The sequence below is a fragment of the Lycorma delicatula genome, chromosome 4, assembly GCF_047948215.1.
Source record: "Lycorma delicatula isolate Av1 chromosome 4, ASM4794821v1, whole genome shotgun sequence".
NCBI lineage: Eukaryota > Metazoa > Arthropoda > Insecta > Hemiptera > Fulgoridae > Lycorma > Lycorma delicatula.
In genome coordinates, this window is record NC_134458.1 from 157,937,317 (window position 1) to 157,964,755 (window position 27,439).

Consider the following 27,439-nt stretch of genomic DNA (forward strand, 5'->3'; position numbering starts at 1 on the left):
TTAAGTGTGATACTAGTTTTAAGTCTTTTAAAAAAGAAAGTTTAGCTGCAGGTATTAGTTGTAAGTTTTTGTTTTAATTTTTTAGTTTCAGTGTTGTAGTTTTTTAGCAATTTTTTTTTTCTCAATAAAATTTTACATCCGGGCGATGATAACGCCATGCTGTGTTTTGCCCACAAAAAAAAATTAGATAAAAAAAAATTAGTTTACTCAAGTTACAGTTGAGTATAAAATATTTGGTATAAATTGTTAAAATTCATAATTATAATATTCATATAATTAATTATACGTAATATCTAATAATCATTTATTTAGTTATTTTCAGATATTATTATTAATTTGTTTACCTTGCATATTTTTTTTTTGTTTAAGCTTTTATCTCGCAGAAATTATCTTGGCTTTAGAACACTTACATAATCAAGGTATCATTTATAGGTATGTATTATTATTTGTTTTTCATTAATTGTTGTTCTTAGTAAAACAGTTTTTAACTTTAATTATCAAGCAAAAAATTATTTTAATGTATTTAATCTTCTGCCTATATATATTTATTTATTTATTTAAACAATAAATATGTTGGAAATAAATAAATAAAACTGATTAAACTCTATAAATTTAAATTAGGTTTGAAATTTCTGGTAGCTATCCAAATCCAACTCTAGTTTTTCAAGCAGCATGACAGTAATGTAATTTATTTCATTTTCTTGCAAAATTTGATTAAAAAAAACAGCTCTGAAAACCATTTATCAGTAATTGCACCTGTTATCAAATTAGCAATTTAAGGTTCACAAATGCATTAGTATTTCAGAAGTCTTTGAGATGTTGGTGTATGGACAGTTGCTTAAGATTCATTGGAGATAGAAGATTTGAAGTGAGGTCATATCCAGAAGGCTGTTGATACTATTACAGAAGTAGTAAGATTATTAAGAGGAAAAATCAGAAAAACATTTACACTTGTGGTGGTAAGACATTCAGAGAAGTATCAGCTTCCATGTAACATACATGAAAGGAAACTCGTGTGTAACTGAGATCCAGTTGGAAGGAAAATCTCATGGTTGAAGAATTGCTGTGGTTTACCAAATCAACTAACTCTTCACCTTATTTAACAGTAAACAAAGTTGTAATTTTCCAGATAGGTGCGATCATTCAATCATTAGATAACAAATGTAAAGAAAAAAGAAGATGAATAGTAGTAGGAATTGAATGTAGGATATGTGCTACAGAAAATTTTTCATCTTATTTGTTCTTCCCCAATTAATTTTTATCATGCAAATGTTTTTTGTTTTGATACCTTTGAGTGATGGTTTTATGATTGGCAACTGTAAAATATCTCTTGATCTTCATTCCAGTTATCAATTTTTGTGTATATGATTATATATGCAAAAGGTGAGTGAAAGAAATGGGAAAATTTAAAGAGGAAAATGAAAATGTAGAAACTTTGTTTAATTAATTTTATTTACATCAAATTTTAGAATAAAATAAGCCATTTAGAGACTATCACCAACTATTACACCTTAAAAAAATCACATCCTTCAATTGTCTGCCTCTTGTAAGTGTATATTCTTGAGGTCTTGCTGAAGTTTCTCACAACTTTCTGTTACATTTCAATTGTAATATTTGTGATCTCTTCACTAATGAACAAGTTCATCAAAACTTCAAGATTTAATGTTGTAGACCCTGCTTTTCGAAAAAAATTCCACAAAGAGTACTCACATGCATTTTAATCCAAAGATTGTACTGACATTGGAATATCTCTCTCAAAGTCACTTGATTCCCAAATAAATTTATACTGCAGCAATAGAGATGCTACACTTATGCTGTTGCACTGACTTGTTGAAACTAAGCTGATCCACCAGATTGTCTTAACTAATTTGATTAGTTAATTAGTGGTGCATTGAACTGCTGTTACATTCTCATGACCTTTATTGTTTTCAATGAAGAATGAGACTGCACACCAAACCACTGTGCGTAGGGGTTGCTCATGAAGCTGTTTTGTATTTTCTAATACCCAGTGTCAGATATATTTTTTTATTTACAAAACCATTTAAGTAAAAATTTGCTTCATCTGACATCTACAAAATGGAAACTAATTATGGTAATTTCAATCTTATTTAAATTAAATCACGAATATTTTCACAATTTCTCATTTCCTGAAGCTTTAATTCTTGTATAAACTGCAATTTTTATTGTTGAAAATTCAGATTTATTGACGGTATTCTTCATAAACTTGTACATAATATACTTGTACATAATATTTTAAAATAACTTCAGACCAATTGCATTTGATTCAGAAAAACACTAACTATAATGGCTTCAACATTTGCAGATATTTGAACTGTTTTTTGTTTTACCGATAGGTTTTTTGTGCTAACAGTGTTTCTTCAAAATTCCTAACCTGGGTACCTATTGCAGTAGCAGATAGTGCAGGATCATGGCAACAAAGATTTAGTTGTGAAATATTCTCTACAAACTTGGATGCAGCCACTATTTTTGTAATATGATTTTATGGCAAACTTGTACATCACCATGTCAACTAATAGCAATTATACAGCTTTGGAGTGGTACATGTACAGGCACACTTACACAGACCAATTTTTAGATTGCTATAAAATTTCTCATTTCTTTTGCCCATCTTTATATGTGAATTTGTTTTCTTCTAAAAACTAAATGTGTTAAAAGAGAACTTTTTTACCAAACTACCAGCCAATTCATTTTAAGATCCCCATATTGATGATCTAACTCGTACTTGTGTAGTTCAATTTCCAGCAACTGTCTGTATTTTTTCATCTTTTTGTCAACTTCATTAGTAAATTTTCTATAATCAGTTTTATTCATATTGAGAATAAGTAAATAAATTAAAAATTCTAAAGTAGGGAAAACATATTATACACTTGTGTTTACTTCACTGAAGTGCACAAAATAGAAGGTAAGGTTTATTTGAGTAGGTGATTTTTATTGGTACTGTACTTGTTTTCATTCCATCCACACTTCATAAACAACATTAACTAGAGAAAACCACTGTCACTATATCATGTCAGTTTCAAAACAAATTGAATTACACTAGTTTCTACGTTGAGTACTGTTTACCTGTCTTAGCTTCATTCTTTCATCATATGTTGATGCATTTCAGAACCACTCTATTGTCAAAACTTATTGTACTAGTACTCTTAAATTTTGTGTAAAAAGTGTATTATTTGTATTTCTAACCATTTTTATATTTATTTACTAAGGAATTGTTTAATTAGGTAAATTTCTTTCCCAGTAAATGTTAATATACTCCATTTAAAGGTTTCTTTATTGTTTGTTGTTTTAATTTCATTTAATGTTAATATGGAATTTGTTCATTTCTTCCAGAATTTTATCTTCATTATTATTTGTTTCTTTTTTAATTACTAATATATTGTCATCCACATACCTAATATGTTCTAAGAAACTGTATTTTTTCATGATATGTGATATATTCTCTTTTTCCATAGTCTGAAGGAATATGTTGCTTAGTGTTGCTGATAGAAGGTTACTCATGCCTCATCCATCCTTCATTTTATATATTTTATTATTAAATTTAAATTGGTTTTGTTGAAGAATTTTTTCTACACTTTTAATAATTTCTATTTTAAAGTTATAGTTATCTTTTCCTCATTTAGTTTCTTTTCTAAAATCTTTTAGTTTTTTTTAATGGTATAGATTGATATAAATTTTTTGTCAAATGATACCATTCTGCAGTCTTATTCTGTTTTTTAATATATTTTTTTTAATTTTTCTGCTACTCAGTTGAATTTTTTTACTGTACATTGGTTTTATAATATTCCCATGTCTTTTAATATATTTGGTAAATATCTTGCTAATTTATATGCTGGTGCATTCATGTAATTAATTATAGGTTTTATCGGTAAATTCTCTTTGTGGATTTTAACCTGTGTTCACATAATTGGTATACTTGGATTCATGTTAATATACTTGTAATCATTTTCTTTAATCAGATTTTTAGATTTTTTATAATCCTTTCTGATATATTTCAGTTTTACCCTTTTTTCCTTTTAACAGCAACAATTTGAATTACAATAATTTTATAATTAATTTTTTTTTTTAATTTTGCTTTTTTTATGAAATGAAGTGCTAAATTAAACTCATTTTGATTACTATGAATTTTTCCATCATTGTTTTTTATAGGCTCCCTATTTCTGGAAAATAAAAAATAAAAATATCATTAACCGAAGAGTTAAGAAAAGACAGTTATGAGTTATTTTCTTAATTTAGGTCCTTCATTTAAATAAATTAAAAAGTACTAGATGAGGCACTGCTAATATAATTAAACATTGCAGGCAACATTTTCTAGCAAATGAACATCTTTTTTTTATAGGTATTATTTGTTTGGTTAAACTTCTAAAATTAATTCATCACTCTTTACTCTTACACAAAATTTATATCTTCTAGTAAAAGCAATTCATGAATTGTTTAATTAGTCATATCATTATAACTGAAGACACCCAGGCAGCTCATACCTCACATAAAATAGCTAACCTTAATAGCTTAACAGTTTTGATTTCTATGAAATGTAAGAAAATTAACTTAATTTTCTTAACAGTAAGAAAGGTTCATTGATAAAATATTTTCTCTAACTGTGGAACAATTAATTTAATAATATTGCACGATTAAAATCATGCATAAAAATAAAAATATTGTAAATAATTAAATTATTTGTAATTGATTAGTTAAAAAAAGTCGCATGATAAAACTATTTAATAGAATAATATGGCCCAAATGCAAGCAATTTGGAAAAATTTATATTCTGTCATATAGAATATTAAATTCTGTTGTTATTGTAGTCGAGAAATGCCTGATTATTTTTCACAATTATGCTAGTAATGCTTATTTTTCTTAATTTTCATGAAAAACATTATAATTATTTTATTGATACTGTATTTTAAATATGTAGATGTATGTGATTCCAAATATAAAATAAGTTTTTGGGTTATATCAGCCGTGCATACATCTGAAGTGTTAATTGTGTTTTCTTTTTCTTTTCTTTTTGTAAATGTTATCTGTTGTTGATTTTTCAGAGATTTAAAACCAGAAAATATTCTTTTAGATGCTCAAGGCCATGTTAAATTAACTGATTTTGGTTTATGCAAGGAACATATTCAGGAAGGCATTGTTACTCACACGTTTTGTGGCACTATTGAATATATGTAAGATATAATCTATTTTAATTTAAATTGTGCATGCGTGTGTGTGTGTGTGTGATGAAATCATTCAATAAATTTAGTTATCTTAAAATAGTTTATATGACAGATATTAAAATAAATATTAATATAATTAAAATAGATGGAGGTAGTACAAACATTCTTCATCATTTTAAAAGTCTCTATTATTCTGTTTTTGGCTGTTCATTTGTTCATATTTCATTGTGGGCTGTACAAATACTTTAAATGATTCTTAAATTCTTTCTGAGCTTTTGTTGTATGCTTGATATGTTATGGATCAAAAAAGAAAACACTTACCTGTAAAGAGTTAGAAAATACTTAATAGAAAAAATTGGGTTCTTTTCTACTGTAATTTTAGAGTTAAAATATCTTTTAAGCAAATTGTAAGAATTACAGTAATTTATGCATAACGAGCACCCCACCCTTTTTGCCTATTTTTGTAGCAGTTTTAATAAAATTTCATTACTTTGTTAATAGATTATACAACAAAAAAAATATTGCTAAATTATATTTCAGAACAGTTTTTCTGTTGTTCAAGTATTTTTTTGAAATTCTTTTTTGTGGTCAAGTAATAACTATTTATTTTTAAAATTGTTATTTTAGCTTTCACTAAAGGTAGTATTACTTTATTCTGAACTGTGTATTATAACTACTATTATGGTACTTCATTATCTAAATAAATTAACAGCATTCATTTCCTTTTAAGATTTTTCATTTCAATTTTGTTAGTGAAGAGTAGTGAGTTTGTACTGCTACAGAAAAAGCTGTGTAGTCAACTTTTATGTCAACAGAAATTTTCTTTTACAATTCATTTCCACCTGTAGTTTGTTGAAATTATGTGTATGTTGTAATAGTGTTGTTAAAACATTGTTTAATTCAACAACAAAAATTCCCTATCTTTTCAAGAAAAACCATTTTATAGCTTTTTTTTTATTTCAGGTTTTGAAATTAATATTAAAAAAAATACCAAACAACATATGAAATTCATTAAACATACTGAAACAATTTTAACAAAATTACTTTGTAGTAATTGCACCCTTCCAAAACACATGTAAAAAGTGTGCTGAAATTATAAGATGAATAATTTCCTAGCATTCTTGCAGATTTTCATCAAATTAATTGAAATTCTCAAGAATAACAAAAAAATATTCTTTCGGAAGAATCGTTTTTTGTTATTCTGATTCTGATTTTTATATTTTTTATTTTGTAATTCTGTGCAATTTTGGTGCTTATTGTAAAATTTGCTAGCGCCCTTAGTTTTGCTTATAGAAAAAAGTACCTGCGAGGTTTTTTATGTGAAATTTCCTCATCTATCTATTGGTGCTTTTTATTTTTACAACCGATTAAAAACGAAGCCACTATTGGTGAAAAACTAATAATTTTCCTTAAGTTGTTAATTAACAAATAAAATACTCAATCGCTCATGTTCACTAGGATGTATTTTTCTGAACCCATTAATTTATTCAATAATAAATTTATCCAATAATTTATTTGCTGTACTAAATTTTTTTTAGGTTAAAATCTCTAAAAAGCTACTTTACTAATTATCTAGAATGAAAAAAAACTTTAATTCTGATAAAAATGAATACTTTTACATGGATTAATGATAATTATATTAAAAATTTTATCTTCAATCCACCCTGCCAGTCTTTTATAAAAGTTTAATATTTTTTGCATAATTACTATATTCAAATCCTATTTACATGACATTTGTCAAATATTTTTATTATTTTCACATTTTTTAAAGTAACATTACTTGAACATAACATTAACATTTGAATAAATATTTATTTTACATTATACTACAGTAATTATATATATATTTTACAATTATACATTTCTCCCTAAGTGAACCAATTTTCTTGATCTTGTTAATGAAGAACTTTGGCAGTCTTTCCTTGATCCATGATCTCTCATTGATCCTTCACTTTATCCATGGTGAAATGAATCCCGTAAAGGCCTCTCTTTAATTTCCAAAAGTGAAAATTATCCATTATTAGATTATCTATATTCAGTGGATTTGTCAAAACCATTGGTATGGAGGGTGTGGAATGGGTAAACTTCACAAGAACCTTGACTGTAATGGTATAATTTGCATACTGAGCGGTATCGTGTTGCAGGATTATTGGCTCACTAGATTTTTAAGCATAACGTACATGTGACTTTTTAAGTGTTTTAATGTTTACATTCTGATGTGTTTGAGCTCCCTGAACAATATCAAAAAGAAGTTAATTGTTAAGAGTTACATTTTTAATTTCTTGAGTTGTAGGGAACCGAAGTGCAATTATACAAGATGGCAGCATGCACCAGTACCTTTACTATATTTTGTTCCCATATTACATGCAACTGTGCATTTATCAGTTGTATGAAAGTTAGTCATAATGTAATGTAAAAACTAGTTGTTGATGAACGTTTGTAAAATAATGATTGTTATTGAATCTGTACAGTAGAGTTAGTAGTTGAATAATTCCTGTCAGTGGTATTATGATGAATTGCTTTTTTTTACAGTTTATTTTTGAAAAATGTTATGTATTTAATTGAAAAGATACATTCTAAAACATTTTTAATGTAACTTTTAAGTATAATTTTTTTTTAAATATTAACTGTAAACTGATTGTGTGAATAGAAAGTAACATTTTCTCATTATGCGTATAAAATAATGGCTATGATTAAGATGATTGCATGATTAACTTATGTTTCTTTATTGTATTTTGTTGTAGGGCTCCAGAAATATTGACAAGAAGTGGTCATGGTAAAGCTGTTGATTGGTGGTCACTTGGAGCACTTATGTATGATATGCTAACTGGTGCTGTAAGTAATAAAATTTTTTTATCATCATTGGTTAAATTAACTTGTACTTGAGTTTTATGCAAATTTTCCTGATTTTAATATTAGGAAAACAGTTCATGGTGTATCACAATCTATTCTGAGACCATTTTTGTTCCTTGTACTCATTAATAATTTACTTCATTTACCTATTTTTTTTTTGGTTTTGTTTTATTAGTAGATGATACTTTGGTCTGGTTTCTAGTAGAGTGTAATAATACCTTTTGATAATGATATACTTATATACAGTATTAAATTTTAAGTCTGATTTACTGCTAATGGCTGAATAATAGTTGTTTTTTTGTTTTTTTTAATTATATTCTCTTTGAAACTAGCTGAAATCAGTTGAATTTCCCATTTTCAGACTTCATGTTAACTTTAAAGTTACTTGAAATGTGCACATCTACAGCTTCAGCAAAAAATTAAGTATTGTGTTTTGTAGTAATGAGGTTTTTAAAGATGTTTGTAGATATTATATTTAATAATTTCTTTATTTTTTATAATAAAGTTTACTACATCTTTAATTTATGATGGAAAAATAATTATCATACTAATAGCAGAGAAACAATACAGTTACTTATGCCATGAAATCTTAAGAAAAGGTTTAAAATCAAGCGTATAATTATTTATTTCAAATGAAAACAGAATTGAATTTCGGTCTGGACTTTCACAACTAACCATCCATAAGAAATCTATTATGATTGGAACAGCAAAAAATAAGAGCTTATGAATTAGCACAAGTATTTTAGGAAAAATGTTATCTTCCAATATAGACAGAAAAAGTAATTGTACAGTTTCAGGGAAAATGTTAGTAGTATGTGACGTAATTTTTTTTCCAGTAGTAATTTAAAGTACGTGATGATTATGTATTTATTTACAGTATGTGGGCAGAAAGTTCCTTTACGTTGTAATAAATCCAGTTTAATTGGGCTCTACTGCTGTCAGTTTTCACTCCTGCTAGAGAAAGTGGGGAGGATAAGCCTTGGTGGGGATCGTCTGGCGTATTCATTCATGGTAGGTTGCCCTTAGTCATAGTCAACTGCGGAACTGTAGTGATACAAGAGCATTTGTTAGTTTGTATGTGGATCCACAAATGTCCACACACTGATAAACATTGGAGAACATTATGAATGACTTCTTTGTGCATTTTGGGAAATCATCACTATGGGAGAAGAAGGCTTTTGCAATAGGGAGTGTTCTTGATGCACCACGCAGCTGAAGGTCAAGCCCTCAAACTGAGAGATGTGCTGCTGTGGAGGCATCGATTCAATGATCACTGATGAAATCAATGTGCAAACATTCTGCAGAGTTAGGGATCCCAAGATTGACAATGTGAGACCATATGGAGAAGGACTTCCAAAATTTGATGTAGTTAAACGTTTTCGTCCACTCACAGTTAATGAATTGAGTGACAATGATCTTGATCAATGTGTTTATGCATGTCAGTTATTGCTTGAATGCTTTCTGAGAGCAAACTATAAAAAGATGTCATGTTCTCAGACAAGTGTGCGATTTATCAAATCTCTCATAACCGAAATCTCTTTTTCTAGGCAAAAGACAATCCTCACTTTTTTGAGGAAATAGAACACCATTCGCCTCATGTTATGATTTGGGCTGGGATGACAGCTGAACATCTCCTTGGTCCTTATTTTTTCGATGGCACAATTATCTGAGACTGATTGACGAGTGGTTACTTTCAGAATTAACAGCAAAAGGAATTACCGACATTATGTTTCAGTGAGATGGTGCTCCAGCTCATTTTACTTGAATGTCCACAGACACCTCAGTGAAATTTTTTTGAATCGTTATATTAGACGTGGGTCAGAAGAGTTATCGGCTCCGTTGCTTTGGCCAGCAAGAAGCCCTGTACTCACCACACCTGACATTGCACTCTGGGATTTTGTAAAAGAAGAGATCTGAAAATGCAGGTACGTCAACAACGAGTAACTCCAAGTTGCTGTTCAGTTAGCATTTGAAATTATCACCCCTGATTGATATGCTGTTGCGGATGAACAAATGGACATGGAAGTGCATATAGCTGTGCTTTGAACATAATGGAACATATAACAGATGTTTTAGATCCATAGAAGGTAAACTGCACCTATCTTTATAATTTCATTACTAGTGTAAAGGGACTTCCTGCCCCACCTGTATATGTATTTTTTTTTTTTTTTTTGATGAACATAATATTCTTCTGTACATAACTTGTGTACATGTGATCTAAAATTAAATTATCTCCTGTACTTGTTCTATAGAACATTTTCTCCTTTTTTATTTCTGTAGAATCATTTACCTCTCTTCAAGCTCTTGGATCAATACTTAGTGGTCAACAGATTCTAGATTTTTTTTAAACTTCAGCATGGATAATTTTGGTCTGCCCACTAAATTATTATTAAAAAAAAAAATTGTGATTGTGCTAGGTTTCCAGTTTCCATTTTCCTTTCATGGAAAATAGATTTTTAAAACAGGAATTAACTTTTAACTTCACCTGACCTTTTTTTCTGTTACTTTGTATCATGATCTCACTTATGAGGCTCTTCATCTTAGACCATGTATTATGTTAGCATGGAAATTTCTCAACAGTTAGATCAAGGAATTATATAATACAGATAAAGAATGCTTAATAAAATGAAGAATTTCTGATAATTACATGGTAATAGAATCATAAAATTAAGTGTAGAAGAGAACAAGAAAGCGCTTTGTAAAAAGCTGTGCGGCTGGTTACAGGTATGCATTTGAAGGATTATCAATCCTTGACATGTTCAGTGGTAATGTTCTAATAAATATTATGTACTCCAATTAAAAGTTGTTTCTTTTAAATTAAAGAATAGTTCTATGTTGTATAACATTACTTAGAGCCAATTAGATTTTGAATTTCCATAAACCAAAAATAAGTTAGACATCCATGTGTGCTGGCCTATCCATACATAGAAATAATACTATGAATTTTTCTTCTCAGCCTCAAGATGTGCTTGTGCAACCAATTCCACTGATAAACATAATTATTCTAAAATGTAGAGTTTTAAATTCATTTTTTTCCCAAGTACTTCTTCATTCTTTCTGCACATTGTTCTTTTATAATTGTTTCTTCTTAACTCTCTAACATAATAATTTTGATGTTAAAGGTGTTTCTATTTTAGATTTTAAACCTCTTTTAACTTATATATATTATTTATTAATAAAATAATAGTTTTTTAACATTTATAATTAGTAGATGTGGTTTTTTTTTTAAGTGTAAACACTGTAAATTGTGGCATATAAGTTAAAAATTTCTGTGCCAAAAAAATATCTGAAAGAACTAGATCAACTTGTATGCTAGGACTAAAATTAAAATTTTTTAGTATGTCTAGATTAATTATTGAAATTAATAATATAAATAATAATAAGGCTCAAAATAGAAGAATGAATAATTTACCAATATTCTTACATATAATTTTTATTTTTATTACATTTTTCCTGATTGTTGAGGCCTATCTTTTAACCATTTTAGTGCACTTAGATTTCTTATAATTCTTTCATGAAACAGTCTCTAAGATCATCCAATTGATACCCAGTGGATTATTTTCATTGGGGCTACATGAAAAGATGCTTGACTAGAATCAACATGCTATCTATGAGCTTATATATGTGATTCAACAATTAATTTGTAAGATTTAACCAAATTATAATGTAATTGAAGATTTTGACAAAAGAGTGGCTACATAAAAATGGCCTAGGTGACCATTTTCCAGTATTATTATTTTTTGTACATAATTATAATCATACTATCAGCTGAAATAAAGATATTCAGAATTTCATAAATCAAAAGAGAAAAATACTTTAGCTTTTATTAGAAACATCCTGTGTGTTACATCTTTTATACACATATATACATCTATATATATATAAAACTTGTTTATGTTACAGCCACCATTTACTGCTGAAAATAGGAAAAAAACAATTGAAAAAATACTTAGAGGTAAACTACTTTTACCACCGTATCTAACACCAGATGCCAGAGAACTCATCAGGAAACTATTAAAGGTTTTGTAATATTTTTTATATTAATAAAATAATATTTATTTTATATTTTTATATTATTATTATTTATGCTTATTATGCTTATTATTTATGCTTATAAACACTTATGAATTATTAACTCGGTGAAAATAAATTTTATTAAAAAGAAGTTAAATTTTGAAGAAAAAAAATTAAAGTATGATCTTATATTATTGAAAATAGATAAAGAACAAGTTTAAGATTTAAAATGGATAGATTGATAAAAAAAATAGAGGTGGCTATTTTTTTTTTAAATTTAAATTTAATATTATTATTATTAATATTATTATTTTTATATTAATAAAATAATATACTTTTTATATTAATAAAAGGATAAGAATTATATATAAATGGATAAATTCAAATATATATATATATATAAATAATTTTACAATTATTATGAAAAATATTATTAGAATATTAATGACGGGGTTCAAGGTAAAATTTTTAATTAAAAAGATGTTGTTATGCTGATATAGAATATTAAAAAAAAACACTTATGAATTATTAACTCGGTGAAAATAAATTTTATTAAAAAGAAGTTAAATTTTGAAGAAAAAAAATTAAAGTATGATCTTATATTATTGAAAATAGATAAAGAACAAGTTTAAGATTTAAAATGGATAGATTGATAAAAAAAATAGAGGTGGCTATTTTTTTTTAAAGTTTAAATTAAACACAGAGCTTTACACTTAGTTTAAGCATTAAGATGAAAAATTAGCTTTTAATATTTGTAGTTATAAGAATTAAGCACCGATTGCTGCTTAGTACTTAGTTAAGTGTTTTAATTATTAAATTTATTAAGTCCACATGGATGCGCAACTTAATTTGTTTTATAAAATGTTTTATTACGTAAAATATTTTATTTTTGTCGTTAAAGGTTGTGATTATTTTAAAATAGTATGGGTTCGAAAAAATAATCTTTTTAGCTATTTTTTAGATTACTTTCTTTTTTAATAAAAAGATAATTTGTATTTATAAAAGGGTGATATGAAATGTATCATCTGTTTTTTTAATTGAATAACCCTTCAAGGTGGCAGTTGATTATCTTTTCTTTTTTTTTTATTAAAGAAAATTATTAATTTTGTTTCAAAATATTTTAGTTTAAAGACAATGCATCATGCTGATTGAACATAGTCATGCAGCCCAGTTATCTATTTTAATAGTAGAAAAATAACTGATAACAGAGGATTTTATATTTCCCAGTTGTCTATTGAAATGAATAATAAATATTGTAAGTTTAATTTGTTAAAATGTATTAGTATGTGGAAAAATAAAATTAATATTAACTTATGAAAAACATGATATTATTAAAAAGGAAAAAAAGAAATCTTTTGTGGCTCTCTATAGTAGTCAGCTCCCTCTGTGAATCATGAGACCTTGCCAGTAGTGAGAGGGCTTGAATGCTCAGTGATACAGAGTAGTTGGGCCGAAGGTGCAACCCTATTGGAGAGGTATCTGTTGAGAGCCAAACTAAGAAATGATTCCTGAAAGAGGGCAGCAGCTTTTTCAGTAGTTGTTGAGGGTGTAGATCAGGACGACTTAAACGGCCATATCAACATCACTCAATCCTCTGAGTACTGCGCAACTGAAAGCAATGGAAACTACAGCTGCTTTTTTTTCCAAGAAACTGTAGCTCTTGTACATATAACAAAGATGGAAGCGCCTTCCTTGAAAAAATATTCCGAAGATAAACTTGTTCGAACTTCCTGTTCGAATCTCTGGGTGGGGACTACTAAGGAAGGGGTCACCAGAAAATTATAAAATAACATTCTATGAATCGGAGCGTGGAATGTTAGAAGTATAAAAAAGGTTGGTAGGTTAGAAAATTTAAAGAGGGAAATGGATAAGATAAATGTAGGTGTAGTAGGAATTATCGAGGTTCGGTGGGGAAAAGAAAATGACCTTTGATCAGGTGATTTTAGAATAATTAACTCAGCTTCAAATAATGGCAGATAGGAGTAGGTTTCATAATGAACAAGAAGATAGGGAAGAGAGTAGAGTATTTGAAAATGCATAGCGATAGTCATTGTAATAAGGGTAAAATCAAAACCTAAACCAACAACAATTGTTTATGTCTATTACCTACAAGGGCCCATGATGGTGATGATGTGGTAGTGTGTGTATAAAGCAATTAAACACATAAAAGGGGATGAAAATTTAATAATAGTTGGAGATTGGAATGCAAGTATTGGAAAAGGCAAGGAAGGAAATATTGTGAGTGAATATGGGCTGTGCAAAAGGAATGAAAGAGGAGACCGACTCATTGAGTTTTGCACAAGTATAATTTAGTAATTGCCAACATCCAGTTTAAAAGTCATAATAGAAGAATATACACATGGAAAAAGTCAGGTGATAATGCAAGGAATCAAATGTATTAGATTATATCATGGTTGAACAAAAATTTAGAAATCAGCTTTTCGACTGCAAAGCTTATCCTGGAGCACACATTGATAGCGACCATAATTTAGATAGAGCTTTAAAAACCCGAAGAAAAGGTGTCAGATGAATCGGTGGAATTTAGAGAAACTTGAGGAAGAGTGAGGATATCACAAGAGGTCTGAGTAAAAAAAAAATAAGGTAGAAAATGTAGAAGAAGAATGGGAAAATGTTAAAAAGGAAATTCGTAAATCAGCAGAAGCGGAACAAAGAGAACTGGTAGAAAACCTTGGATTTCAGACAATATATTGCAGCTAATGGATGAACGTAGAAAATATAAGAATGCTAGTGATGAAGAAAGTAAAAGGAACTATTGACAATTAAGAAATACTATAAATAGGAAAGCGAAAGAGGAGTGGATTAAAGAATGTGTTTGGAAGTGTTTATTAAATAAATAAGTTTTACCTAATAATATTATATTTGCAAATTTTAAAATCAGTTAAATTTTTATACTATTTTCAAGTAATTTCACATAAAACAATGGAAGAACAATGTTCCATAGGAATTTATATGAATGAAGAGTGTCGTAAAGCAGTGTATGGTACAGTGCCAAAAGAACTCATAAAAATTTGTGAATTAAATTATGAAAACCAACAACTTATTTTTTACATGTTAATTCAGATGTCACTAGTGTTTGTAAATATCATGAAAAAGCATTTTTGTCATTCAGTCATCTGTACGGACAGTTCTGTTGTGACCCTTTGAGAAGTCATAAAAAAACAGTTAAGAAAAACTTAAGACAAATAACATTAGAACAAGCTCTTAAAGAACACATTTTTCTAAATTTAAATTTAGTTCCTGGAAAGTCTCTTTGTCTTAACTGTTTCAAAAGTATTTTTTCTCATCAGAACAAAGAACTATATGAATGCAAAGACCAAGCAGTACATTGCCCCACATCACAATATTGAACAATTGAATGCTGCTTGTAGCATTTTGAGTGTATCACCTCCAATAAAATTGAAAAAAATTAAGCTCAGATCTAAGGTCATTAGCATTAAAATTTAAACTAAATAAGGTATCTGAAAAATTTTTTAAAAGTCGTGAATTATGTTTTGACTCAAAAGTTCCCGAAAATGAAAATCCAGCTCAATCTTCTTCACATGAATATGATGATCTTATTTTAAAACTAAAAGAAAAATGTGTTCTTGCTTCTAAAGAAGATAAGGTTAAAATTATCAGTTTACTTCCCTAATCTTGATATTATTTTAGAATAAAAATAATAAAGAGTTCAATGTGTCTGAGCGTTTGCTTAGACTTACTAAAGAATTATTTAATGAGCAAGGCATTCTACCAGAGTTAGGTAAAAGGTATAAAACAGGAATTAGTAATGACACAATTAAAAAAGTTGTGTTATTTTATGAAGATGACAATAATAGCAGGCTGTGTTGTGGTAAAAATGATTGTGTTATCATGCATGTTGATGGTGTCAAAGTGCATAAGCAAAAGTTCCTTGTTCTGATGAACTTAAATGAATTGTATGTCTCCTTTAAAAGTTAAAACCCTGAGGAAAAAATTGGAAGATCAAAGTTATGTGAACTTCATCCAAAATAGTGTATCTCAGCTGGTGCATCCTGGAGTTGTACAGTTTGTGTCTGTCCCCACCACCAGAACATCAAACTCATGATTTATGGTCCCAATCTTAATGTTGATTGTAACGACTTAGTAAATATCTTTGTTTGTGACAAGGATAACTATAGCTGCGTGATGAATGTGTCCACCAAATGTCCAGGTAAGCAGGCAGTGTTTTACATGCTCAACTTTTCCAAAGAGTATGATATGTTGCCAGATACAATAATGTATCTGACGTTACCCTCTAACAGTGGGTAACAGCTGATAGGGCAGAGTTGATGATTACTGTTCTTCAGACTAAAGATGAGTTTTTCGAATCATTAGTGGAAAAATTGGAAACGCTGAAAACTCACCATTTCGTGTCAAAATCTCAAGCTCAGTTTTTCAAGAACAAAAAATCAGAATTAGGTGAAGAAGAATGTTTGGTGTTGGCAAACTTTGCAGAAAACTTTTCATTTCTTGTTCAAGATGAGACACAAGCATCCATTGGGTTAACAGCCAAGCCACAGTTCACTCTTTTGTATTCTGTTTTAAGGAAAATGATGTATTACAACACAAAAGTGTCTGTATTTTGAGTGATCACTTGAAGCATAATACAGGAACATTTTATTGCTTTCAAAAATTTTTAGCAGGCCATATCAAGGAAGTACATCAGAACATTAAAAAATTTATCTAATTTACTGATGGTTCTTCAAGTCAGTAAAAAAATTAAAAAAATGTTGCTAATTTGTGCAGTCACAAAAAAGACTTCGACCTTAAGGCCGAATGGCATTTCATTGAATCATCCCATGGGAAAAACACATGTAATGGTGTCGGAGGAACAACAAAACAAGAGGTGGCAAAGGCCATTATTCAGTCAGATACTAAACGTTGATGAAATGTATTCATTTTATAATTACAAGCTGAAAAACATCAAGTGTTTTTTTATTAAATCAGGTGAGATAGCTAAGATTTCATAAACTCTAAACATCCGTTTTGACTGCTGTGAAAGACTTGTTGGTTCTAGAAGCTACCACAAGTATGTTCCTGTGTAGGCATTGTAGGATGTTACTTTACTTCAGACTCCAAGAACAATGAAGACCATTCTGTGTCAAGTATTGTACCATTTTCACTTAAGGAAAAAGACTATTGCTTGTGTGTATGATGATCAGTGGTGGATTGAAGTGGTTGATATTAGCCTCAAAATGATGTGCAGATTCACTTTTTTCACCCACCTGGACCATGTACGTCATTTCGAAAGTCTCAACAAGATGAAGTGTGAGTACCGATCTGCAAAGTCCTGAGAAAGTTGACATCACTTGAACTAACTACAGTGACGGGTTGTTCTCACACAATTTCAAGAGAGTTATCAGAAGAGATATCACAATTGTTGGTTAACCACACTAAATAATAAACTTTCAATGCTATAAAAACAGGCTATTTCATTGAAGAATAATTAATATTTTGCTACAATTTATTTTTTCTTCAATAGTGTTCACAAAATTAAACCAATAAAAAATAAAAAATGAATTCTTTAAAAAAGATGTAGGCTACTTATTGAAATCTCAGTTTGGGTAAGTTTTAAAGCATTTTTTAATCAAAATTGTATTAGGTTACTGGTATTGGTTAAGTTATCATTAAATTACAACCTATTATTTAAATTTAAAAAAAAACTATTTTAGAAATATTGAAACGTCAACTTCGACAACATTGGGGTTAAATATAAAAAACGTAAAGTGCAAAGAAGACAAGAAACCCCTTTGGAGCAGTTATTTAGTGAATCAAAATAGTATTGCTTTTAACAAGTTTTTCATGATTTTTGAGTGGTTATAACTTTTATATTAGTACAATACACAAGAAACATTTTTAATTGCCAAAAGCACTGCAAGTTGTGCAAATTTGAGATTTTTATCACCAGTCCCATCAGAGTTGTTTACCAAAATTTGAATTCAAAAAAAAAAGTTATAAAAATTTAGGGGTAAGTATATCATCATTAATATTATTTATGGTAAAACTATTAACATGTACCTACACATAGAAAAATAACTGAAATAGTGTATACCATCCCTGCCTCTTGAAAAAAAATTACCAAAAGTGAAATTTCACCGTTTTTCATGTTCAACATTATTGGTAATTTTCTCACAGAAAGAACAGAGATAGGTAAATAAATCACTGGACCAATCTTTTACCTTGAGAAAATATGATTAAATTGCTTTTTGTTTTATCCTTCCAGGAGCAATAGTTTAATAGTTATGATTTTTTTCTGTCCCTTACAATTACAAAAATAGGTGTGTGCATTGTAACAAAAATGACCATCACAGGTAAACTGCTTAAATAAAAAATTAAAAAAAAAATAAAATAGTTTTAAGGTCCTGAGACATGTAGGAAACAAGTGAGTAAGTTTCAGTTTTTTTTTTAAACACTTCAAATGAATCGACTCCTTTGGAAATTGTATTTGCAAATATTTAATTACATCATATACATTTGTACAGTTTCAACAGTTTAATTTTTTTTTTAAATACTGTAGGTTTCTAAAGGTATTTCATTAAAGTTTGTAAAAATCTAATAAAGAAAATTTTTTTTCAGACAAAAAAAGGGGATTTTTATAAAAAATTTGCTATACTTTTTTTTAAATTATTTATTTCATCAAAATGTTAGTGGAAAAATCTCCAAATCTCTATGTACACTGATCTATAAAATATAAATTTTTCTGAATTCTTTGTTAACATTTCTATATATTGTATGATTTTTGTGTGAGTTACAAAAATTTCAAATTGAGGAATATCGTTTAGTGTGACTCATTTTTATTCAAACTCAAAAAATAGATCAGACAAAACTAGTTTTTCAATTTTATTTTTAAAATTTCCAAAAACTTCTGAAATGTACCAATAAAATTAATAGAAATTTTAGATAAAGATATTAATTCTTTCAACAGAAAAGATGCATTTTCAGGAAAAAAAGAGTTATATAAAATTGGTATGCCTTCCTATTTATTTTCATTAAAGTTTTTGGTAAAAATTGAATAATTAAATTTCTATAAAACTGATAATAATTATAATTTCTATTTAACTGTTCGAATCTTGCTTCATGTTATATTTATCAGCTATAATGGATACTTAAGGATGCCAGATATATTAATATAGAGACATTGTTTGTAGAGGTTAGATATTTGTCTATTGAATGTAGATTATGTTTTTTTTTTTTTTAGGTTTTTAGGGGCATCGACTACTTTGGTCATTAGCCCCATCCCACTTCAAAAAAATAAAAAATAAAAAAAGGTTCAATATTTCACATTTTCATGAATCAAAAAATGTTGAAAATTTTAACATTCTTCTATAACTTCATAATCCAGAAATTTACTTCCGAGGCTTTCCTTTCGACCATCCTTTCTTGCACCATTTTTCCATCCTGCGAACGGCCTCAACTTCTGATGAAAGAGTGTCTGAGGCCTCGGACATGGCATCGTCTTCTCTTTCTGATGCCAATGACGTTCGTCAGCTTACATCAGGTGATGAAAGCTTCATTGGTGCTGTAAGCATCGTTGCAATTGAATCTAAACTAGCAAGCGATGCACTTTCGGCAGCTGATGAGCTGGATTCTATCTCTATTGCAGTGCTGGGTCCAGCTGAAACAGATGCTCTCGCTGAAGTTGTTCTTTGAGCTTTTGGAGGCTCCATTGTTGCAGTTTTTATATCATCTGCGTCTGGTGCATTTTCAATAATAACTTGCACCTCCATTTCAGTAGACTCGGATTTTCTTGTCATAATTTCTTTAGGTTTGTGACTAGTCGACGGAGTGATCTGTTTCTCTTTGTCAGATAAGTCAAGATTTTTAATTTTTACGCTAGTTGGTAGCTTTACAATCACAGATTTGGCTGGTTTTTTAAACGGCGCTGGTGCGTCTCTCATGTCAACGGCGTCAGTCCAGGGATGAGCCGTCTCATCTTTACTTTGTTTTCTCTGATGAGTCGACTCAATCTTTGAATCAATGATTCTTTCAATCATTGTCACAAGACTTCGTGCCATCGTGTTAAGCAACTGCTTCACATTAATTTTAGATGTGGAAGGGGCAGCTGCTGCTTCTGCATAAGAAGTCGATGGTCGTGGTGTATACTGATTAACAATTTTCTTCGCTTCAGGATAACTGACCTTCTGAAGCGTTTTAACTTCCTGAATGGCTGTTTCTAATTTATATGTAGGGCAGTTCCTTGAACGACAGTTGTGATGACCTTTACAGTTAACGCAGATTGGAGGGTCTTTACATGGGTCACCCTCATGTATTTTCTCTCCACATATACATATTTCCTGCGCTTCACATCTAGTTGTTGTGTGTCTGAATCGTTGACACTTAAAACATCTCATCGGCTGCGGAATGAAAGCTCGTATATCAAGCCGATGGATGCCAGCTCGTACCTTTTCAGGAAGATTCAGCCTATTGAATGTCAAAACATGCGAGGCCGAAGGAAGAATCTCACCATTTCTTCGCATGGTTAGTCTGCGACACTGAGTCACTCCCTGACTCGACATTTCTTGTACAATTTCTTCTTCTGTACAATTAAGAAGATCGCGACAAACAACAACTCCTCTGGATGAGTTAAGTGTGCTATGCGGTTGGACAGAAACCGCAAATTCACCGATCTTCTTCAACGTGTGAACTTTCTGGCTTTGCATGTCGTTGATGGTTTCGACATGCAATCCATTAAAAGTTTTACGAATTTCCTTGACAGGACCACCAGCACAATTAGTAATTTCTCTTGCGATTAAAAATGGACTAACTTTTTGAAAGTTTCCATTCTCCTTTGTAATAATTAAAAATCTTGGTTTGGGAGCAATGTTTCCAAACAACGACTTTCTCAATTCCCTACTGATTTTGTCAGCATCTCTCTTGATTTTATCTCACTCCTTGCTCTTTTTCCTCTTCGCTTGTGGCGAACCAGAGGTTTCTAAACGAGGGTGTTTACGTTCACCCTCTGCCACGTTAGTTTGTTCAATATTCATGAACTTTTATCCCTTCTGTAGCAAGGCTAGCCGCCGGGGTACACCCCCACTCCAGGGCTACTAACCTTGGAGGTCCAATCCGGTACTCCGGTGGAACCGGCATATGTCCTGGCAGAGAGCGGATGCGCAATCTCTGCACTGACTCCAGGCTCCTACTCACCGAAACTTTCAGAGCTCCCATGCACCGACATACATGGGCACCATTGCTACATGCTTGCCATCGCAGGGGGCATGTGGATAACGGAAGGGTCTCCGTTACACCTGCAATAACATTGACCCTGGCCGCCACATCGCCAGCTCTAAGTTTGGTATATGTTCACTTCCTAATTAATTAATTGTTCATATCCTGCAGGTAGCTGAAAAATCCAATCCGTCTGTTGACCTGAAGATGGAGACAGATCAATAAAGTAATACATCCGAGGAATTTACTCAGATGTTTATTGTTAATTCATAACTTATGTCGAAAATTATACAATATTTTCATTGAACATAATTATTTATTTATAATTTGTATATATTAATTATTTATATTAACATTTATTAGTATGTTTATAGTTATTTAAATTACATTAACACAAATTAAATTAAGTTATTTTATGTTTACATAGTTCGTTTAAATATGTTTAATGTTCACTAGTTGAATAATTTTGAGAGACTAACTTAGATCAATATGTTTTTTAGTAATTGTCTTTTTTGAATAAGAATAAATGGCTATAAGATAACCATTAGCGTAATAAAAAATTAGTACACTTGATATCATACCTGAACTAAAACATTGTTCAACTTTTTGTTCAGTGGCATCAAAAGACAGTTCAGATAAAAACATTTTTTTTTAAATATATTAAATTGGAAATTTATAAATAAAACAAATAATTTATTATTTTTACTTTGGCATATCAACCAGGTGTAGTACACTTCAAATTATGGTGTTAAACATAGTGGAGCTTTGAAAATGGAACAGATGTACCTCATCCACTCTTCTTGCCTCTACTAACACATTCTGTATGCTTCTGTCATGTAATGTCACTTATGAAGTGGCTGTTACATCCCATCATTCACATTTATGTGCAGCTAGTTAACCCATTAATGGTTCTTTATTTTATCAGAAAATCATATTATTGTGTCCTTTTTTCACTAAACCTTTGTTATTTTGTCCTTTTTTATATATTTTTGATATATGCAATGAAATATGACAAAAAAGTAATTTAAAGACCTATTTTTGTTCTTTTCTTATCGTGCAATGAAAAAAATAATATTTAAAAGTTCAATTATGTCACTATCATTTACACACGATGAACAGGCCATTTCGTACTAATAAAATTACTTACATTACCTAATTGTCATATCAATAATATTGTAAAAGAGTAGTAAGTAATTCTAATAACACAAAGATTGCTAACAAAAAAAACTACTAAAGCTTAGTTATAATAAACAACTCTGTTATTTATTATTTACATACGGTCACATCCACAGACACAAACAGTTGGAAATAAAAATATTTATGATTGAAATTTATGAAAATAATAGTAAAATTATAAAAACTATAAAATAAAACAATAAATAACACAAAGAAATAATAAAACTAACATATACGCAACTTAAGGAACTATCAAAACAAATTCATGGTAACAGTGTTCAGAAGGATATGAAACAAGACATGTAGAATAGAAAAGTGATTTGCTACTAGTGCTTCACCACTAAATTAAAGTAAAAATGGAATTAGATTCACACACATTGCAGTAACTCATCAAAAAACAGAATAAAACAGGTCAATTCATAATGACAAATTATTTCATCAGAGGCACTTTTTCAGCAAAAAAGTGGATGACAAGTTATTTCATCAAGGGCAATTTTTATCAAGGTAATAACGATATCTCATCAAAAACTGGTAAGGGGTTAATCCGACTACATATCCCAGTTCAGCTCTTGAACAACCTGAATCCAAAACACCAGAGGCCCCAGGTATGACATATTATTCTCATTCTTGGGATCAGTAATTCTAATAAATGAATAATTTTTTTTTGTCCATTTTTGCTTCATCCTATATATATGCAATTGATCAGCTAGATCAATAAGAATTACATTGTTGTAGTCCTATGCCATGACACGTTGAGTTTGTTAAACTAATTTTAAAATAATAGACTAATGCATAACAAGCTCTTATTATTTTATATAATTTCTTGATTATTATATTTTCATAAGGATAATCTGTACAAATGTGAAAGTGCTTCCAATGCTTTGAGAAGAATGGTTGTTTATTAATTGGCATTTTTATCAATAAGTTGAAATGAAATATATGTTAAAAAAAAGTAATCATTTTATTAGGAACACAGATAGAGAACAGGAGAAGGTAAGTCAGAAAATGTTGGCCATTAAATTTTTATTTTGTGTTCAATTTCAAATTTAATATTCTTGTTACAATTGTTTTACGTTGTTCAATTTTAATTTTACAATTATGTTTTTTAAAAATGCCTTATGTATTATCTTAATTTTTGCCTACCGCTTGATAAAATAAAATTGCCTGTCATAGATTAATGGAAGGCTACTCATGTAATGTCAAGTTTGTAGGTATTTGAATTAATGCAGCTTAATTTATGATTAAAAGTTAAGTCTGTTCATATATTTTTATTATCTGATTAGTTTAATTAGGTAATTTTTGTATATATTTACAGAGGCAAGTTAACCAAAGACTAGGATCAGGACCTAATAATGGAAGTTGTATTAGATTTCATCCGTTCTTTAAGACAATAAAATGGCCTGAAGTACTTGGTCGTCAATTAGATCCACCATTTAAACCATCTTTGGTAGGTCTATAATAAATACGTGCAAGATTTGATTTAAAAAATTTACAAGTATAATTAAATTATAATTATTAATCAGATTTATTTTATTTGAATTTTTTGCTTATTTCTTTATTTTATTTTAAAAGATAAGTTGCTAATTGTGTGAATGCACTTTAATAGAATTTGCATTGTAAGCTTTTTATGTTGAAATTATATTTTTCATTTATATATATAGGACTATCCAGAAAGTAACTTACGTTTCGCTGTTGTTCATGAAGGAGTGGGGGTAGCGCCGCCATCTTGATGGTCATTGCTAGCCTGACTCAGCACACATAGAGCTGCCCTATGTGAAGGACTGTGACACACCTTGTTGATTTCTTATAAGTGTTTAAAATGTGTGCCACTATTCCCTGCCAGTTGTGAAGTGGATCAGTTATTAGATTTGTTTTGGCAAAAACTATGCCAAAGACTTCATGTAGTTTTTTGCATGAAGTTGTGAAGAAAAAGTTGGGTTACGATAAATTTTGTACTCGATGCATCCAAAACTTCTTTCAGAACAACACAAATTGCAGATTATGGTGCCTGCTTTGACATTTTTCAAGGTCTACTTGACCAGATAGTGGCAGGTGAGAAAATTGGGTCTTGTACAAAACAATTATCTGGTCCGCGCACGCACACACACACACACACACACACACACACAGACAGACACCAAAGAAACTGCAAAAATGTTGAAAAAACACAACATAAGAAAAATAATAGCTACAGTTTTCTGGGGCAGAAAAGGGCTAATTTTTGTTGAATTTATGGAGCATAGTGTTAAAATAAATGTAGAAGAGTGTTGCAAGATCATAAAAAACTGAAATTCAATCCAAAGCTCCAGGAAGGTGTCACTGAGTGGCTGAAAAATTAGGCAGCAGAATTTTTTTATGGGATACAAAAACTCATCATCCACAGATATGACAAGTGTCTTAATTTGTTTGGCAACTATGCAGAAAAGTAGTTAAGGATGTATTTTCAAATTGTATGTAATACATTTTTTTCAACAGCTGTTTTTTTGCCTGTTTTTTACCAAAAACTGTAAGTTACTTTCTGGACAGCCGTCCTATAATTATTAAAAATTAAAACATTTATAGAATATGCAGTTGTTTCATATTAAATTGATTTATCATTCTTATTTTAAAAAAAGTAGAAAAAGTCACATTGTTTTGGGAATTGTCAACTTTAAGCATCTATCTAATAAATACAGGTAGAGAAAAATTTTTATGAGTTCATCAGTCCCCACATTTTCATTAATTTTATTTAAATATTACAATTATTGAAGCTGCCATAGTATTTAATATGAAATAATTCAGTTTTGGTTTAAATTCAACAGAGAACAATTTTTTTTATAGAAGTATCTTCTTCAAGTTTGTAGAATTAATATTTTCAGTCTTAGACTGATTAATCTGGATTATGAGTGAGTGTCATGTGAATGATTATATAAAAGCACAATGTTTATCATTAAAAGAGTGAGTGAATGCAGTGCTTCATGGACAGTCAAAACTACATTATATATTATACTTAATATTCCTTCTGTAAATATAATTTATTAGTAGTTATCTTTATTCATTATTATTGAAAATTACCAATCTATAATTATTTTTTTTCTATTTAACTAATATTATACTGATTTAAAAAATATTTGCTGTTTGCTCCATACGTAAAATTAAGTTTTAAAATAAACGACTGACCAAAAAAATCTGGAGGAAAATTACAATAAATAATAAATAAAGTATCATATATTAATTTAATATTTTATCGTAATATTTTTTTCTTTCTTTAAAAAGAAAGAAAAACATATACATAAATATGCAATATACAATATTGCAATGTACATTCAATAAATAGAATATATTTATTCTTCTAGTCTGCTGGAATTTGATAATAATAATTTCTTTAAAATTACTAAGATATTGTTCAACATTTAAGCAACCAGTAGACGTATGTTTTTAATAGAAGGTCACATTTTGAGAAGAATGTAATTGTGCACTTCACAAGTGCACAGTACTTCAGTAGTGCACTACTGAATGTAATTCAGTGGCATTTCTGGAACAGTTGAGACCACCAAATTGACAGGAAGTTTATGTTGACATAATTTCGTAACATATGACAATAAACTCTTATGTTTTAAGCAAATACCACAATTTTTTTTATAATTTGCATGTAAAGTTTTAATTACTATTACAAATAGGACGAATATGAGAGTTCCTGAAGATGGAATTTAATTCCAAAAGCGCTTGAACGCTTCGAATTCAATTGTTGGTAAGCGGTTGTTTGTATATTAACTTTAATATTATATAATAAATGCACAGCCTTAAGCAAGACATTTGATAATATTGTCATATTGTTTCCTGAAATACTACAGATCTTAGCTTCTAATTTAAATTTCCAATGCAATGCCCTATAACAAAACACAGTTCACAATGATGTGTTTACTGTTAGTTGGCAGTTGCATCACTCTGAGACATGAGAGATCCATGAGTGAGTTTAGTGTGCCCTGTTCATAAATAGCCAATAATAACCTCTTCTCAAAGGTCATTCCTGCAATAAGAGCTCCCATGGTGACACAGTGGTATTAAATGGGTGAACTTTATTGTTGATGGTAGCATTCCATTCATTTTTCCACTCATCATGAATCACTTTTCAGAAAACAGACAAGATTGTTCGAAACAATGTGACTAGCGAAAGCAGGTTGCAAACAAGCCTCTTTTGCTGCGTTATCAACACGCTGATTGCCTGAAATTCCAAAATGGCTGGGGACCCAGCAGAAAGTCACACTTGTGTTACGCTGAGTCATCCCAGCAATAACCGACTGAATCTCACAGACAACAGGGTGTCTGGAGTACATGTCACTAATTACCTGCAAGGCACTCATGGAGTCTGAACAGACAAGTACATGTTGAAATGTTGAGCTAATTATATTTAAGGCCTTATTGATAGCATACAGCTCCATAATGAAAACACTAATGATGCTGGGAAGAATAAACACATATGTTTTATTGCCAACCACAAAAGCACAACCAACAGAATTATGTTGAAGCTGTCTGTATAAACTATAACATCAGGATTCATGTTGTTTACAATATTATAAAATTCTTGTTGTAAGATAACTGGATTGGTGAATTTTTTATGATGTCGATAAACACTAAAGCAATAATTCACGAGATAAAGCTGGCAAGGGGAGTAATAACACTGATTAAGAGTGAAAGCTGAAGATAATTGTATATTTAGAGAAAAGAAAAGGAACTGAGCTCTGATGCATAGTGGGGCAGTAGATCTTAGGTGTTCCTCTTACTGATTAAGATGCAGGCTGGAGAACACCACATCAGAGGTTGAATGATTTGGTTGCACTTCATCGACTGCTATGTAGGAGCAGATCATTTGGTTTCTTCTATACCAAAGAGATGGCTCACAATGAATTTATCTATAAAAACTGTTCAATCAGTTTGAAAAAACAGACAGCCAGAAAAAAAAATTGTTATTTTCTCTCATTTTATTTTATACTCACCTTGGGACTAATTTGTTTATCTGTTGTAAATTGCTATAATCCTGCTGACACTAATGT

The 27,439-nt window shown here is 29.7% G+C and overlaps 1 protein-coding gene across 1 annotated transcript in view; it reads left to right on the forward strand.

Annotated features, from left to right (window-relative positions):
* Positions 1-27,439, forward strand: part of S6k (Ribosomal protein S6 kinase) — a 96,570-nt gene that overhangs the window by 58,100 nt on the left and 11,031 nt on the right. The window contains exons 5-9 of the mRNA XM_075364589.1: positions 370-432; positions 5,058-5,186; positions 7,922-8,012; positions 11,934-12,050; positions 23,722-23,853. Of these exons, the coding sequence (XP_075220704.1) occupies positions 370-432; positions 5,058-5,186; positions 7,922-8,012; positions 11,934-12,050; positions 23,722-23,853 (532 nt within the window). The remainder of the gene's footprint in view (positions 1-369; positions 433-5,057; positions 5,187-7,921; positions 8,013-11,933; positions 12,051-23,721; positions 23,854-27,439) is intronic.